The 15,309-nt window shown below is 37.1% G+C and overlaps 1 protein-coding gene across 5 annotated transcripts in view; it reads left to right on the top strand.

Annotated features, from left to right (window-relative positions):
- The first annotated feature begins 71 nt into the window (after nucleotides 1–71).
- lrp1bb (low density lipoprotein receptor-related protein 1Bb) overlaps nucleotides 72–15,309 on the top strand; it is a 236,922-nt gene continuing 221,684 nt past the window's right edge. For 4 of the 5 annotated variants that reach the window (XM_037976153.1, XM_017420710.3, XM_017420705.3 and 1 more), the window contains exon 1: nucleotides 72–364. In XM_037976153.1, coding sequence (XP_037832081.1) covers nucleotides 274–364 — 91 coding nt within the window. In that variant the 5' untranslated portion in view covers nucleotides 72–273. The remainder of the gene's footprint in view (nucleotides 365–15,309) is intronic. The other variant, XM_017420704.3, reaches the window with a different exon arrangement.

A 15,309-nucleotide genomic window follows, 5' to 3' on the forward strand; every position in this document is an offset into this window, starting at 1 on the left:
CCACCCCCACCCCCACCCCCTGCCTCTGCCTCGCATCTCTCCCGTGCGCCTGTTCGCTGTGAGGAGCAGCGGTGTGTGCATGTGTCAGGGAGTCGGGGGGGAGAACCGCACTTGTTCTGCGCGCTGGTTCCACCGGACATCAGCGAAGAACGGCGCTCGACAACCGGGTGGTGGTGGAGGGGGGAGACTGGACCCGGACCGGGACCAGGACCAGGACCAGGACCAGCCAGGGGAAGCGTCGCGGCTATTTCATAGCCCGCTTTCTCCGGAAACATGTCGGAGTTTTTTCTACTCGCCTTTCTCGCCCTTTTCTCGGGATTATTTCCGTGCGCCGAGACCTCGAAGGTGTCGGACGAGGAGAAAGGTAAGAAGGATCGGAGAGGGGGTAATGCGCACTCCGGTCAAACTTGGCACCGCGGGCCGCTTTTAGTCTTGTTAGATGTGTAGTTGCTGGATGTGAACATGTTTTCAGAATCGTGCACCCTTGCTGGATGAAAAAGAGTTGCTCGCCATTCTTGCCTCCCTGGAAATCTATTTCTGATTGTTGCACTCAGAGAGTTAAAACATTGCATTGCGTCCTCCACAGTGCCACCTGTATAATAAAGCGCCTAATGTGCATTTGGCACTGCTTTCGCGTTTGAGCATTTCCAGGAACATTCATGCAGGACAGATCTGGGTATTTCTGACTGCAGGTGCGCAGCGTCGCTATCCTTAACAATGCAGCAGGTGAAAAAAAGAAAAAAAAATCCCCGTTCCGGAGAGGAATTCTGCCTCCCTCCGAGTTGGAGCTTGCATCTCCACCGTGGGATCGTCTCAGCATCGGACGAGGAGCGTTTGATAGAACGCTGGGTCAGCTCCAAACAGACCCATCAGTAATGGGGAGCCCCCATTTTTACATGGATTTTTTTTTTCAGCAGCCTACTAAATTTGAATTGTATGAAAAAAATTATAGCATATTTGAATAAATCCTGTCTGCTCCTTGAGGTTCTTTTAACAATCAACTGGATTTCTCTGGATGTCAGCAATGTAAGGATCCATGAGAGAAACCAATTTGCTCCAGCTTTTAAGTCTCTGATACTCTCACTTTTCTTTGCAGAATGGACTCCAATTGCATTGACTTCTTTGCGTGTAATATTTGGACTAAGAGGCAAATTTATAGGCTGTAACTGAAGGCACTGAAGGTGTTACTGATTTATAATAACAGCATTTATGCAATATTAGATTATAATAAAACTGATCAGGGTATGTACACATCCCAAAAACATTTGGAAATCTGACCAATACCCGTGTGTCTGTCACAGCCAAACTGTAGTTACACAAAGCATTCTTGAAGTAAAAAGTAGTTCCAATTAGTGCATTTTGTTGTAGATCCATTGATTTCTTGCCCTGCTGTCCCTGCTTTACATTCTCCAACAGAGCACTGGGTGTCAAGGCTGCTCCTCCTGTTGTGAGACTGTCACAAATGTCACCAAGTGCTCCTGCCTCTCCCTCCAACACAGCTTGAAAAACAGGGACTTAGAGATTGCCTCGCAATCACAGCAGGCAAGACAAACACGGTGTGCTTCTTCTAGTGCATGAAATGAAAAGATGAATTTGCCTTTTTCAGCTCCTTCCTGCAGAGTGCCCCTTCTGCAGCGGGTTGAAGTAGGGCACTTAGTTTTATTGGTCTAGCATGACTCAAAGTAAATAAATAAATAGATAAATAAGTACAACTGTAATGTCTCATCTGGACTGGCACAATATTTTAACTGCGAACTGCTAAAACTCATAAAATCACACACAAATGCTGATCTCTTGGAGAGGAAAGTTAAAACGTGCATGAATCCCTGTCTGCTGTCCTGCTCCATTTGCACCAAGAATAAATGAAAGCTCTTGTAATCGTACGGTAATGATAATAGCATGTCTTCTTTCAGCACCAAAACTGGTTGTTAGCCTAATTAGTCTGAAATTAATTTGCTGCGTGGTTGCAGCACTTTTACATTTGATGCCAAGTATTGAGCAGTGGTTATCTCAAAACAAATTAAAAAGCATTTCCAGAGCTTGCTCCTTGAATGGCATTGTCTCTCTTTTTAAATGCTTCCACTCTGTGTATCTCGTCTTATCGCCTGTGTCCATCTAACATTGAGCTGCCTGACCTGGCCAGGCTGGTGTGGCAGCAGACCGCTGAGCTGACATGAATGAATAAATGAACAGCTTGAGAAATCTGGAAATGCCACTGCACTGCTTCTTATTGTATTAAAAAATGTAAATACCTGCAATCTCATGCAGTGACCTCAGCAACAGATAATGATCATCAAGCGCACGCAGCTCAAGGTTGTTTGTAATGTACACTCTATTTAAAACTTGATAGTTTTGTAGAAAGGCACAGACAGGTTCACACACTGATGCAGGTAAAAGTGCCTGTAGGAGCTAATTAAGTGAGATAGTGAGATACTATCATGTAAGTAAGTGCCTGTGTGTTTAAGTATGCACTGGCAGATACACAAAATCAGTAAGAAGTCATTTAGTGATTACGTTTAACATGTTAAATACTAGCAATAAAATAAGAAGGCATTATTTATACTTTTAGAAAAGCTTAAAGATGGTCTTAACCATAGAATTGGGACTAACTCATAATGCGAAAAATTACCAAAACTGCTTTTTAGGAGTCAGTGATCATATATTAATTTTGATGTTACAGTTGGAGTCTGGTGTGGTAGCAATAAAGAGAATGGAAATTTAAAAAAAAAATAAAAACAAGTTTCATTTAGTTTAAAATATCCTATTATTGTCTATGGGACCACTTAAATATTTTTTCTTTCTTTTACCTAAATAAGAAAATATAGAAATAGACTAAAATATGGATAATGTTTAGTGTCAGCTGTACTCACAAAGAGACAATTAAAAGAAAAAAAAAATCTTGATTTTACTAATTAACCTGAGTTTCACTCCCCGTAGAAGTTGTGCAATTGTTGTAGACACAAAAGGAATCTATTATTTATTTTAAATTAGCCTGTACTAATCAGTTTTATTGTTTAATTTTTTTTTGTGTTTCTAACCTAATTTATTTTGATTTTTCTTTTTTTCTTTTTCCCAAAAGGCACTTATTTTGGAATATACATAAAAAAGGAGTTAAATGTTTAGCGCAGTTTAAAAAAAAATAGAACTGTGACTATACCTGAAAACAAACAAAAAAAAGATTTTCAAGATTTAATTATGCTTAATCTAAAATTAAGATTTTCTTCAATGGAAAGAATCAGGTTTTTGATCATACAGTATTTAAATCAATAATATCATTTTTTAAATATTTTTGAACACTTAACAGACGCATTTTACAGCTCAGTCTGCAAACTGTACTGCACACTGTATCATTTCTAAATATCACATCACTCTGCCTATTCTATGTATAAATACTGGCATTAATTTATAACCATTATGCGAATAAATGGTTTTTGTTTACATGCAAATTACATTCCTGTTTCATTTTGTGTTCCACAGCAAACTTATATTTGCAAGTCCTTGGCTGTGTCCTTCTGGGATAAGCAATAAAATTCAGTGGTGTGCAGGGCTCAACAATTAACATTGGAGTGAAGAGGTTATAAAGTATGACCCACAATTGGAATCCTGCTGCCTTATGCTCTCTATAAGTAAATTTAATATATTGAATTAACATAATCTGGACATATATTATACATCTAGTATAATTTTAAACCTAAAATTGACTCAACCCAACTAATACATCTTAACACAAAGAAATACAATAAAGCTCTTTTATATGTCATCTTGCTTAATTAATGATAGATAGCAAGTTTCTCTTTTGGGGGTCTGACAAAGAAGTTCAGTTGCCTTTAAATAAACTTAAACATCGTCCTGAAACACAGACTACCTTCACCAGCATGTGTCTAACATGCCAATTCTGCCTCAAGTTTTAAAGTTGTCTTTATTAGACATAGGCATGCAAGAAAGTAGTACAATTGGAAAAAAAAAAGTAAAACTTATTGGAGTGGCGTTTTAGTACTTGTGCATACAGTTTGTGAAATATGAGGTAGGATGAAACAAATCTGAAAGTAATATGTAAAAGTACTGTTTCTTGGGTTATATGTTTTGGGCTCAGGTTTTGCATCAAATTCTGTAAACTCATGTCCTCAGCCAGAAAATGTGTCAATTTCTACATTTTCCATTTGATATTTTATAAAGTTTAGCTGTTGAAACACGGTGGCAGAGACTGTTGACTTGAGCACAGTGGTTTTCTTTTTGCAAGCTACAGTTTGTTCTTCTTTGACTATGTTTGCTTTTTTATTAGTGTGGGGATTAGTGATATAAGAGTTGGGTTCCATTTCTTGTCCTAGGTGTTTTGGCTGTTATTATTCCTTTATAGCTCATTTTTGTGCCTTACAGATTTTAATATTGCAATCTTTAAGGTCATATCTCACTGGGCTGCTAGTGCGTGTGACTCTTCATTTCAAAAGTGGTACTCCAGTAGAATAAATAATGTGCACGGCCTAGGATGCAGTTTTGCAAGCCATGCACACAAAATAAACTGTGATTAGAAAAAAGTCATGCAAAACACAGCTGCATGTCTTCAGTTCACTTGTTTGCAAACATCCCTAATTCAGTGAGATTACAACAGAACATTTGTGTATTTTCTCACAATATCGAGTCAAGTTTAGGTAACTAACTAGTCTCCAAAAGTCGCAACCCAGTGAGATACTACCTTTAGGTCTCCCTCACAGCAAGAAATGATTCAATCCAAAGATATGAGTGTGTGGTTTTGTTGCTGTGCAGAAGATTCTGTTACTTGACCAAATTAAAAACAGATAATAATAAAAATATATATAAAAAAAGTAGGTTTTACTGAGTATTGACTGCCAATCTTTAATCCTAACTGGTCAAGCAGAAAGTCATCTGAAACCCTCTCTCAACACATCATTTTCTGTACTATCTTACCTCAACTTAAATTGTAAAGTTATTGATAGAGGTACAGCTTTTGCCAAACCAGGCATAGCTTTGGAAGGGCGAGAGGTCAACAAAAACATCATAAGAATAAAGATGAAGCAGAGAGTGAATAAAGCTGGGGTCATCTCATCTTTTTGTAGCCTTTGTTTGCCTGGTTTGAACAAATTACACTTGCCTTTTGAGAATACTAAAAGGTTTCCCCCTGAGCTGGATATGATGATTCACAGGCAGCATCGCAGGTTTAAAATGGTGAAATGGAATTCAAGATTGAATGGAAATGACTCTGAAGTGTTGAAGCCAATGGAAAAGTTCAGTATGACTGTCGTGATCATGAAAGCTTGACTGAGATGGTGAGGGCAAGTATTCAGGGTGCCAAACGGGTATCTGCTTTCAAGATTTGTTCATGGAAATCTTGCCTTAGAAAAAAAAAACCCTCCAACTTAAATAATATAAGGACTGCTTGTGGTTGTCACTGAAACCATCTTACTTTTTTTTCAGTTTGAGCAAGCTGTTCTAGTGAGTTTTGGTGGCACCTCATCACAAAAGGAACACTTTGGATCTCCCAGCATCTGTGATACGGCAATAACTTCCCAAGACACAAAAAACACACACAAAAAAAAAAATTATAACCAGTAAATGAGGCAGTTTCAAGTCTGCACAGAGTGTGTTAGCTATTCTAGATACCTTGGACATAAACTGAATGGCTGGTCACATGTGACGTACAAACACAATCTGGAATTCTGCTTTCTTTGTGCAGCTTAATTAGATAAATTGTCACATTTCCTACACAGAAGCAGGGAGGAGGACCCACATGTAGACAGAAACCTGGCAGGCAAAAAGAGTTCAGTTCTTTTATTAGGCTGATGTGAAACATTCAGAATTAAAGGTAGGCAGGCAGGCAGGCACAGAAGCAAAAACAGGTGTTGGATGGCAAGAGCTGAACAGCATAAGTAAATGAAAAGAACACTTAATTATCTGACAAAAACCCAAGGTAGGATGGCAGGAATATGTGCACAAGGACTGATGTGGGAATTGGAAACAGGTGGGTGTGGCCGTCTGCTGCACTCAGGAGGAAATTTGAAAACTTGGGTAGATGGACTGTAATTAGAGAGAACAGGTTAAAAGTTGAAAATAATTCAATACTGAGACAGGAACTGAAATATACAGTAATATTTCACTTTAAGTAATGTAGCAATTTTATTTATGTTATGGGAGAAGATAAACTGAAATATGGCTTTAATTTAAATCACTTAAGCACTAAGTTTGTGTACCTCTATTTGTAATTTCTTTTACTATTAATGGTTGGACAGATGAGCTGGTATTTACAGTACAGTTCAACATTTATGCTGATTTTTTTTTCTTTCTTTCTTTTTGCATTTTAAGAATGAGTGTTACTTTACTTTTGTAAAAACAAAATGTAATTACGTTATATAAGACAAATCCAAAGAGAATTATCTTTTCAATAACTTTTAGCCTTAATTATTTAGAGCAATGGTGTGCTTAGTCTTTGTTTGAAAAGGTCAGTGATAAAAATGTCAAAGCTTTATAAATAAGCTGCCTTTTTTCAAAACCTTGCCCAAACTATCACCTCTTGTAGCTCTTCTAAACAACAAACACTCTAAGAAATAATTTAAACCCACAGAGGCTCTAAAAAGAACATAGAGAATAGCATAAAAAGGGCAGAAGCAGTCCTCAGTGTTGTCAAAATGAGAGCACAACAAAAACTTTTCTGAGTACTGCTCATGAAATTGCTTAAAATGCAAATAAAAGCACAGCTAAAGTTAATTTGGAAAACTGAAGTGATGGCACTGTGTTTTTTTGTGTATCAGTTTATGAAAATTCAAATTCATCACAAGATGGTTTAATCTTGAAATCAACATAATTATGAATTAGAAATCAATGCAAGACTGGTCCCTTGGCCACAAAATATAGCAATAAATACCAGATTTGAAATTATCTTAACGCAGAAGACTAAGATCAGATAAAAAACAAGGTTATGCAAAGCCTTGGGAACAAATGCCCAGAGTCCACAGAAGTCTGTAAATTCTCTTTACAAACCATCAGTTCAATACAGTCCAGTAAAGTTTTGCATCTGGTAGATGCCATCCATCATCACTGATTAGATTTGAGCCCAATAATTTTGGCAAACACAGTTTTTACCCTTTGTTTTTCAGGAGACCTACTAAAGTTATACTCAAGACAATCTACCAGGCCTTTATAGAGCTAGTCCTCGAGAACTGGCCACATTCTTAAAATCCCCATCTCAATCGCTTTACTGCTACCAAACCCCAGTCGTAAGCAGTCTTTTAGAGAAATGGTCATAGTTTCAAGCTGATTAGGCTTAAACTCTTATCAGGGATCTATCTCTGTTTTGGTCAATCCCTCAACCTGCAGCAGTATTTGGTCCACTCAAAAATGGGTGGTCGAGGTTGGGGAGGCTGTAGCAAGTAAGATAAATTTATGTGCACATTATATAATATTATATCAAAATTTTAATTGATCATAATTAATTATTATCAAATTGTTTTTGCACTATGATACCACTTGCACACTTAGGTTAAGTAAAGAAACATTTACTATTTTTAATGTTTAGTTATGTCTATGTCTATTACAAGTCTTTGTCTTCACTGTGGGATGGTGGGAAACAAAATTTCAATTGCTTTGTATGTCTGGAACATCTGAAGGAATTGAAAATAAAACTGACTTTGACTTTGATGACTTTAATGCATGATTCAGTGCAAAAAAAAGTGAGAGAGATGCTGCTTGTTGCAATTGTATGTAAAATTAGTTTTAAAAAACAGCAAATTGATGAAAATTGTCTGTTTCTTAGAATTCAGAGGCCGGTGTTTGGAAATGGAATGCTTAATAAGCCTGATGTATTTCAGAGTCCTTAGGACTCATAAATTAGAAAAAAAAATCTGTAATTAAAATCATGTTTTAAGAAAATAAGGTGGTGAATCTCCTTGTAAACACAAGCTTTGGTTAATCGTATTTTGTCTTTGTCATGCTGCCAGCTATACTGGGAATATTCCCAAACACTAGAAGAAGCCTTTAGCCATAAAAATGACTGAAAATCCTTAAATGATCAGTTGAAAGACAAAGATGTGTTTGCAGTTTATGAAAGCAGCCAATGGAAATAATCTAACCATGCCTAAACAATTGCTGTATTGCATTTTCTTCATTTTATTACTAATTTGAAATTTTAAATTATGTAAATTATTTCTTTTGTCAAAATCTGAAAAACAAACAAACAAAAAAAGGTTTGTTTTGTTTCGTGCTGTTTGAAAATTATATTAGAACTTTACTGTATACAAAGCTCAGGTTTAAAAAGGAAACTTTTGGGGTAAAGACTAATGGATGGTCTTCAAAGGCTGGACTGATTTCTATTTCCACAGCTGTTTAGTACTTTTTTCACATCCTCACCTAAAAATGGGCCTACCATCTGCAAGGTCTTTAACTCATTTTTCTGCCTACATCCTGCTCTAACATGGCAACCAAAGTGTCCACATCAGCAGTAGGTGATCATCTGGACAGAAAAAAAAAACAAAAAAAAAACATCCAGACACCCTCCTGGCTAATCTGTCTTCACTTGGCAGTTGAAGAAATTGTGTGCAGATTCCAGGTAAAACTGGGTTCAAGCCCGGATCAGAATGTGGTTTGAATCAGAGATGACACACTCATCAGCACCGTTTTATCCTGTATACGCTTTAGTTGGTGTTGCTGTTGGCTTCCACGTCCAATGAAAAGTACTTAAGGTGCTTTTTTTTATTGACTTCTCAAGTTAGTGTTGGCTGGAAAACCAGACAAGTATAATCAGAACTGCCTGTCAGCTTGTAACACATTGTGGAGGTCTGTTTCCAGTGGTATATGAGCAGAGTAAGCACTTCAACCAAAACCTCAGTGTTCCCCAAGAAGTACTTTAAACATCACTGTAGTCATGATAAGATTTCTTAGGTTTCTGTTGAGGCAACTGCTTAGGCAGCATTTTGCAGGATGTCATTCAGTCTTTTTATGAGCTATGAAAAGACAGTGAAACAGCTGACACATCTATCTGGTGATGTCAGCTGAGTGTTGCTGACATTGAGCTCTTACATCTATCTCCGGGCAAAGGTGAAGCATGGCCGCAAGCTATAGAAGGATTCTCTAAACCAGCCTCCACATGCCTTTGTGTGGTGTGCTGTGGGCCGGTGGGCTGTGCTGACTCCAACAGAACAAAGTTATTGAATGAAGCTGTTAGATTTTTGATAGTGTCAAATTTAATATTGGCTCATATCGTTTTAATAGGTTACAATTGAATCAGTAATGGATTGGCTTGGTTTGTGAAAGCCAGTGGCTGTAAATTGACTTGTAGCATTGATTACTGATGGTAGGAGGAGTTATATATTTGTCCCACTTGATCTGTTTTGATTGAATTCTGGGAGGACCTAATCATGTGGTTGGTTGGGAAGTTTCACATAAAAAAATATTCTAGGATTTTACATACTTTAAAAAGTGAATAATGAATCACAAATTATTTTAGGAAAAACTTTCTGGAGTAGAATCTGAGGGCTGCACTGGTTTAAAAAATGGTTGATCAATAATTAATTGAGAAAAGCATAACTCTTTTATTGCCAAATATGCGAGTGAAAATGGGGCTTATAAGGCCGAGGGTGAAACAAACACCAATTTCATAAATTGAGTCTGAAGATTTTCCTAGGTGGTGCGCAGGATCAAATGCATCATAAAATTTAATACAAGGGTGACTGAACATACTTTATGAAAGGGAAAAAGTCATGCACATGAACAAGCTTGACCATCTGCTGAGAGAATTCAACAGTCTACACAACATAGCCTCTTTTTGAAGAGAGCATTCAACAAGGGATAGTTTGATTGCAAAGGTTAAAGTTAGTATGCAGCTGGGTGTGAGACTTGAGGCTTGAGTTAAGCAAACCTCTTTCTTGAAGTGCCTCAGAGGGTGAAAGTGTCTCCATCTCATGCTATTGGTCTGTCTGTCAGTTTGAAAGGGTGAACAGCTATCTGGATAGAGGCAGCACCCTGAGGAGATAACCTCCACATAATGTTGTGTGCACAGCATGTATAGACATTTCATGTAGCAGCAGTGGATCCTTATATTATAATGTATACAGCTTATACTGCCTCCCCCATTATGTCTACACTGGAGCTGGATGTTCACTTAGTTTATTTAACTTGTATGTGTTAATATGGCCTGTTTGAACCATTTCCAGTGTTTGGCAGGAATATAATTACATGTTTCTTTCATGTTGAGATTTACTGGTCTCAGTAAAGACTGTGTTACAGAATGAACAAGCTCATCCAGATTTGATAATATATGCAACATGTTGAACTTTAGTCTTTAAGCACTTTGAGTTGCCTTGTGCTGAAAAGTGCTATATAAATAAATGTACCTACCGACCTACCTTTAAATCATGAAATTTTGGTAACTGATTAAGAAGAAAAGTAAACATAATAAAAATGATAGGGAGCAGTGTATCATGTCCTTTATTTTCCTTCTATTTTGTTTTATTTGTGAATGTGTACTGTATGTATCTGTTTTTTGTTACTTTTTTAGGACTTTTTGTGGTGTACATGCCTACCTTGTCAGAATCAGTAGTCTTTTTGGTGACCAAACCCCAGTTCTAATGTGGTGGAATGTCATTTCTAGATTATGGGTTAGGTTTAGGGTTAAGGTGTGAATTTGATTTAGTTAGGGTTAGGTATGTACTGGTAATGATCACATTTAAGGTAAGGGTCAGGGTTAGACTACAGAAATTAATCTGAGTCACTACATGATCTGACTAAGGGTAGAAATAAAACCTTGTGCATGTAAATGCATTCTTATACATATATGCAACCTGTTTTAGACTTTGAGCATGACCCTTTTCGCCATAAGAAAGCCATTATTGCCAAATATGTCACACTTATTCCCCCATCGATGAAACTGCACTGTAAACGTTTCCACCTATTTTTGTTTCAACATCTGAAATTGTACCCTCGGCTATCTCAGCTCTTCTCACTTGCAACATTTTTAATTTCAAGCACAGAGAATAAATCTTTCTTCCATCAACAAAGTACTTTTTCAAGGAGATTTTATATCTTAAACATTCATCAAACTCTGTTCTGCTGTAAATAATTGACAGGACACAACAAAAAAATATGTTCCAGTGAAACAGGTTTTGTGGACTTTCAGCAATTAATCAATACAGCCAAAAAAATAAATAAATAATTTAAATAAATAAAAGGCTTAGTTGGAGACCAAATAAACTACAAGATGAATATACTAACAGTCAATATTTGATTTATTTGTAGTATTACAAAAAACAAAAGTATTTTTATTGATGTATGTCAAGTCTATTTAAGGTTGTAGTTCTAGTGCCTGTTAATGATATGATGTCATGCTTAAATAACTTTTACATCAGTGACTTGGACTGTTTCAATAAAAAAATAACTTTTATGTGGGTAAATATTGTATATAGAGTGATGCCACAAACTATTCCATACAGTAAATAGTAAGATAACATATAAAAACTTGGAATACCTTTAAAGAAGCCTGTAAAACAATTTCCCAAGACTGCTTGAACATATTACAATAAATTCTGGCTTTTTAAGCTAAGTTAAAGAATTTAGTTGTGGTTTAAAAGCCTTACAGCAGTGGAGTTTAATATCATAGTTAACAGGCTGGGAATTGTCTGTTTTACCAAAATACTTCATTGATTGGATGGCATGCTGTTGGCTGACAGCTTGATGGAGATGCCTTTTATTTGAGTTTCAGAACTAACACAATTGTATCCAAATACTTGTTATATTTGAGCATAATAAAGCACAGCATTAAATTAAATGCTGTTAGAGGCAATTATTTTCTGTGTGTATAGGATGGTAGGTTTTTATGCTAGGAGCTATTCCCTCCACATGAGAGTTTTGACATTCTTATTTGAAAAAGCTGTTGTATTTCATGGCACAATCACTTTCAAAAAGAATCTGCCAATATGTAGATCCCATGGTTGATGTATGAGCTTGTGTGCCCTAGTATGCGTTAAGATTTGATTTATCACTTTGTGTGAGCAGAGAATATTTCCTTGTGGTGTCCATTCCAGACATATCAGAAATTAATGTAGGATACATTGAAGATGGATGCTCTGCTGTGTTGTAGAACTACTTTCTAAAGAAAAATGAAAACTACTCAAACACAGACACCCCCTTACACACACACACACACATGGCCACACAGACACAAGAGCTTGACGCCAGCACTTCTGACCCTCAGATTGGTCAGAAGTAGCGGTGTTGAGGTGTTCAAGCCCCCCAAGTGGCAACGGTGGTGGCCAGAAGAGCAGAGAGAGGGCTGCCGAAGCCTGGCTGGGGAGATTCTCTCCCAGCTGCCACCTGGCACAGGCCGAGGGCTTGGTGCCCCATCATGCAGACTTGGCTCAGAAAATCAGAACAGGGGAGGGATTCATCCATCCCCCAACAAGCTTCATTCAGCTGACAAACCTAAGGTCAGTTGGTGTTGCTGCACTTGAAAAAAAAAAAAAAATTAAAATAGACACATACAAAAATTAAAATATGTTAAACTACTGAGGTGTTTTATTGAATGCAAACTTTTCGAAGACCTATAGATTTTCATTCATTAATTGAACATTAAAATGCTTATGTAGCTAAGAATGGCAATGACAGTATTTAGTCTTTAGCTTAATTTGATTTTCTCCTCCGTCCCCACAATTCAATGGATTAAAGAGCTAGTGAGTAATGAATGTAGAAATTAAATTACTTGCTGTAAAGAAACAGAGAAGTTTATGGGCATTTTATATGGCATACAATATTAATGGTTTCTTAGTTATCCCACTAAAAACTTATGCAACACAAACGTAGCTGCACAGACAGACGCTGCACATTCATCAAGCCTTTCTGCAATGAATGGTTGTGCCCTGTTTGTTTTGAGGCTGCTCTTTCTGGCAGACACTCTGTGCTACAGTCCAGGTAAATGGAAGATAACAAGGGAAATTATTAGCATCATTTTTAATGCCTGTGTGAAAGCAAAAAATGACCAGACCAATAGTGTGCAACCTGTCAGGAATCATGGTGTAAGACAGATTCTTTCAATATAAGTTTTGAGAAGTAAGTGTATGTCCAAGCCTGACAGTAGACTAAAAGAGGTTTCTGAGCCTAAAATATTTGCAAGATTTCCATTAGGAATGAATAATTTAATGCACTTTCGTGGCAGGGAGCATGAATTGAAAAGAACTGATAAAAACATAGTGCTACCCACTCTTACACCTGCCGTAAAAACACAATTCACTTTCAACAGCTGTGATAGTGCTGGCCCACGTGAATTGAGTTCAGTTTTGTGGCAGCGATATCACCCAGTTACTTTGTGTAAAAATTAGATTAGAAAATACATCACAACCAGCTGTCATCCATCTGATTCAGTGTGATTCTCTAACATGCTTCCGAGCTGCTATTGATCTTTGGTCCCCAGCACCCTCCCTTCTTGCACAGTGTTAGATTGGAGTCCTATTAACTTCGCTCCCATCAATCACAGTTCACCCATGTTTGTTTGTAGAAGTCTTTGATACGATTAGAGGAGTGCTCTCAAGCTCATGTCAGTTTTTTCTTTTTTTTTCCTCACTTTGTTCCATGTGTCAACTGGTTGGAGATGCGAGCAGTTACTACTTTCTTATTATAGGTATGTCCTTCAATGAGGGGGAGAAATTAAACACTTGGGTCTCAAACGTGTTAGCGGTCACATGGTTTTCTTGTCGCGCAATACCTGATAAGAGCTACTAACCCCTAAAACAGCCCTTTCCATGAACAAAACCTCAGAAAAATAAACCTTAAATGACTTAAATAAATGTGTTTCTTTTTTTTTTAGATAAAACATCTATATGATTGCTTCTGTGGCCTTGCTTACATTACCTAGGGAAGATCAGTCCCAGCAGTTTTTTGTTTTATCTTGAATAATAATTGGATTTCTTCCCTCATATTTCATTTATACTTTTGTCTTATTGTGGTTCTGACTGTTTTTCTAAGTTTAGACAACAATAAAACTAGAAGTGATTTCAAAACAGAAGGTCATTCTTTTTACAGCAATAACAATCAAAGCCAATAAATGGAACAGTAATCATCATGCACACAAAGCTGCCCTATATTTTATGGTCTTAATCATTTTACCGACATCTCTCTGAAATCAAGTTTTCCTAATATATTTGTAGGGTTCTTTGTGTGGATTGTGTGTGCTAACACTGTGAGGGACATAGCAACATTACTGTTTGTAAACATTAATTGTTAATCATTTGTTTAAACATGGAGCAGGTTACACCAACGGATTAAGCAGCCTTGACCAGATATTCTCATGGGTTTCTGGTTGTTATGTCCTTGGAGGCAGGGCTTGGAAGCAGTCCCAGCTGCAGTGCAAACCACCTCTAGCATTGTCGATAGCAAAAGAAAGTTATTACCGTACAGTTTTGATACTTCCACTTGCATGAAACATTGTAAAACCTAACCACCTTCTCTTCCTGAGAATTGCTCTCTGGTTCAAACATATACAAATGATTTACCGCTATATTACTCCTGATCATTGCATGGCTTAGTGGAGGAGAAGGAACAGGCCAGTATGTGCTGATTGCTGAGCCAAATTAGCATATTTATAGATCCTCATTTACTGAGTGAGGGAGATGATGTAGATATACTCTTTTGGCCATTTGAGATGTACAATTTTAAGCAGCACAGATGTGTTTTAGCAGATTAATGACTGCTGAAGGAGAACTTACAGTCTCTGGTATTTAATGTTTCTAATCTTTTTTTTTTTTTTGCAATGGTATTTCATCTAAGCAAATGTTCATCAGGCACCATCACCATGCAAACTGGATGTGACTCAATGAGTGTGCTGATATTAGATGGAGTAAAAGCTGATGTGGTGCAATATTACAACATTGACAAGTGTACAAACCTTTCAGCTAAAGAGACAGGTTTACACTCAGAAAGCTGTTTGAAATGTTGTGAAGTAAAGACCACCTACTTAAGTGAAGTGAAATAAAAAAAAGGGCTAAATTAGAGGCTGGGTTTACATGCCTTAACGAGGCCTAAAATGAACTACATGCAGCGAGAGGTGGCCTTTTACTTGTAGCAAATGATCAAGTAAAGGTCACAGCAGGCTAGTGTTTAGCTATTGGAAAGGCATTAGTTCTCAGTCACAATCATCATGAAGTAAAGGATACAAGTTCCAAGTAAGCACCTGAGGTCATAATGGCATGTAATAAACTCCTGTGTTCTATCTATCTATCTATCTATCTATCTATCTATCTATCTATCTATCTATCTATCTATCTATCTATCTATCTATCTATCTATCTATCTATCTATCTATCTATCTATCTACCT

The sequence above is a fragment of the Kryptolebias marmoratus genome, linkage group LG6 (genome assembly GCF_001649575.2).
Source record: "Kryptolebias marmoratus isolate JLee-2015 linkage group LG6, ASM164957v2, whole genome shotgun sequence".
Classification (NCBI taxonomy): domain Eukaryota; kingdom Metazoa; phylum Chordata; class Actinopteri; order Cyprinodontiformes; family Rivulidae; genus Kryptolebias; species Kryptolebias marmoratus.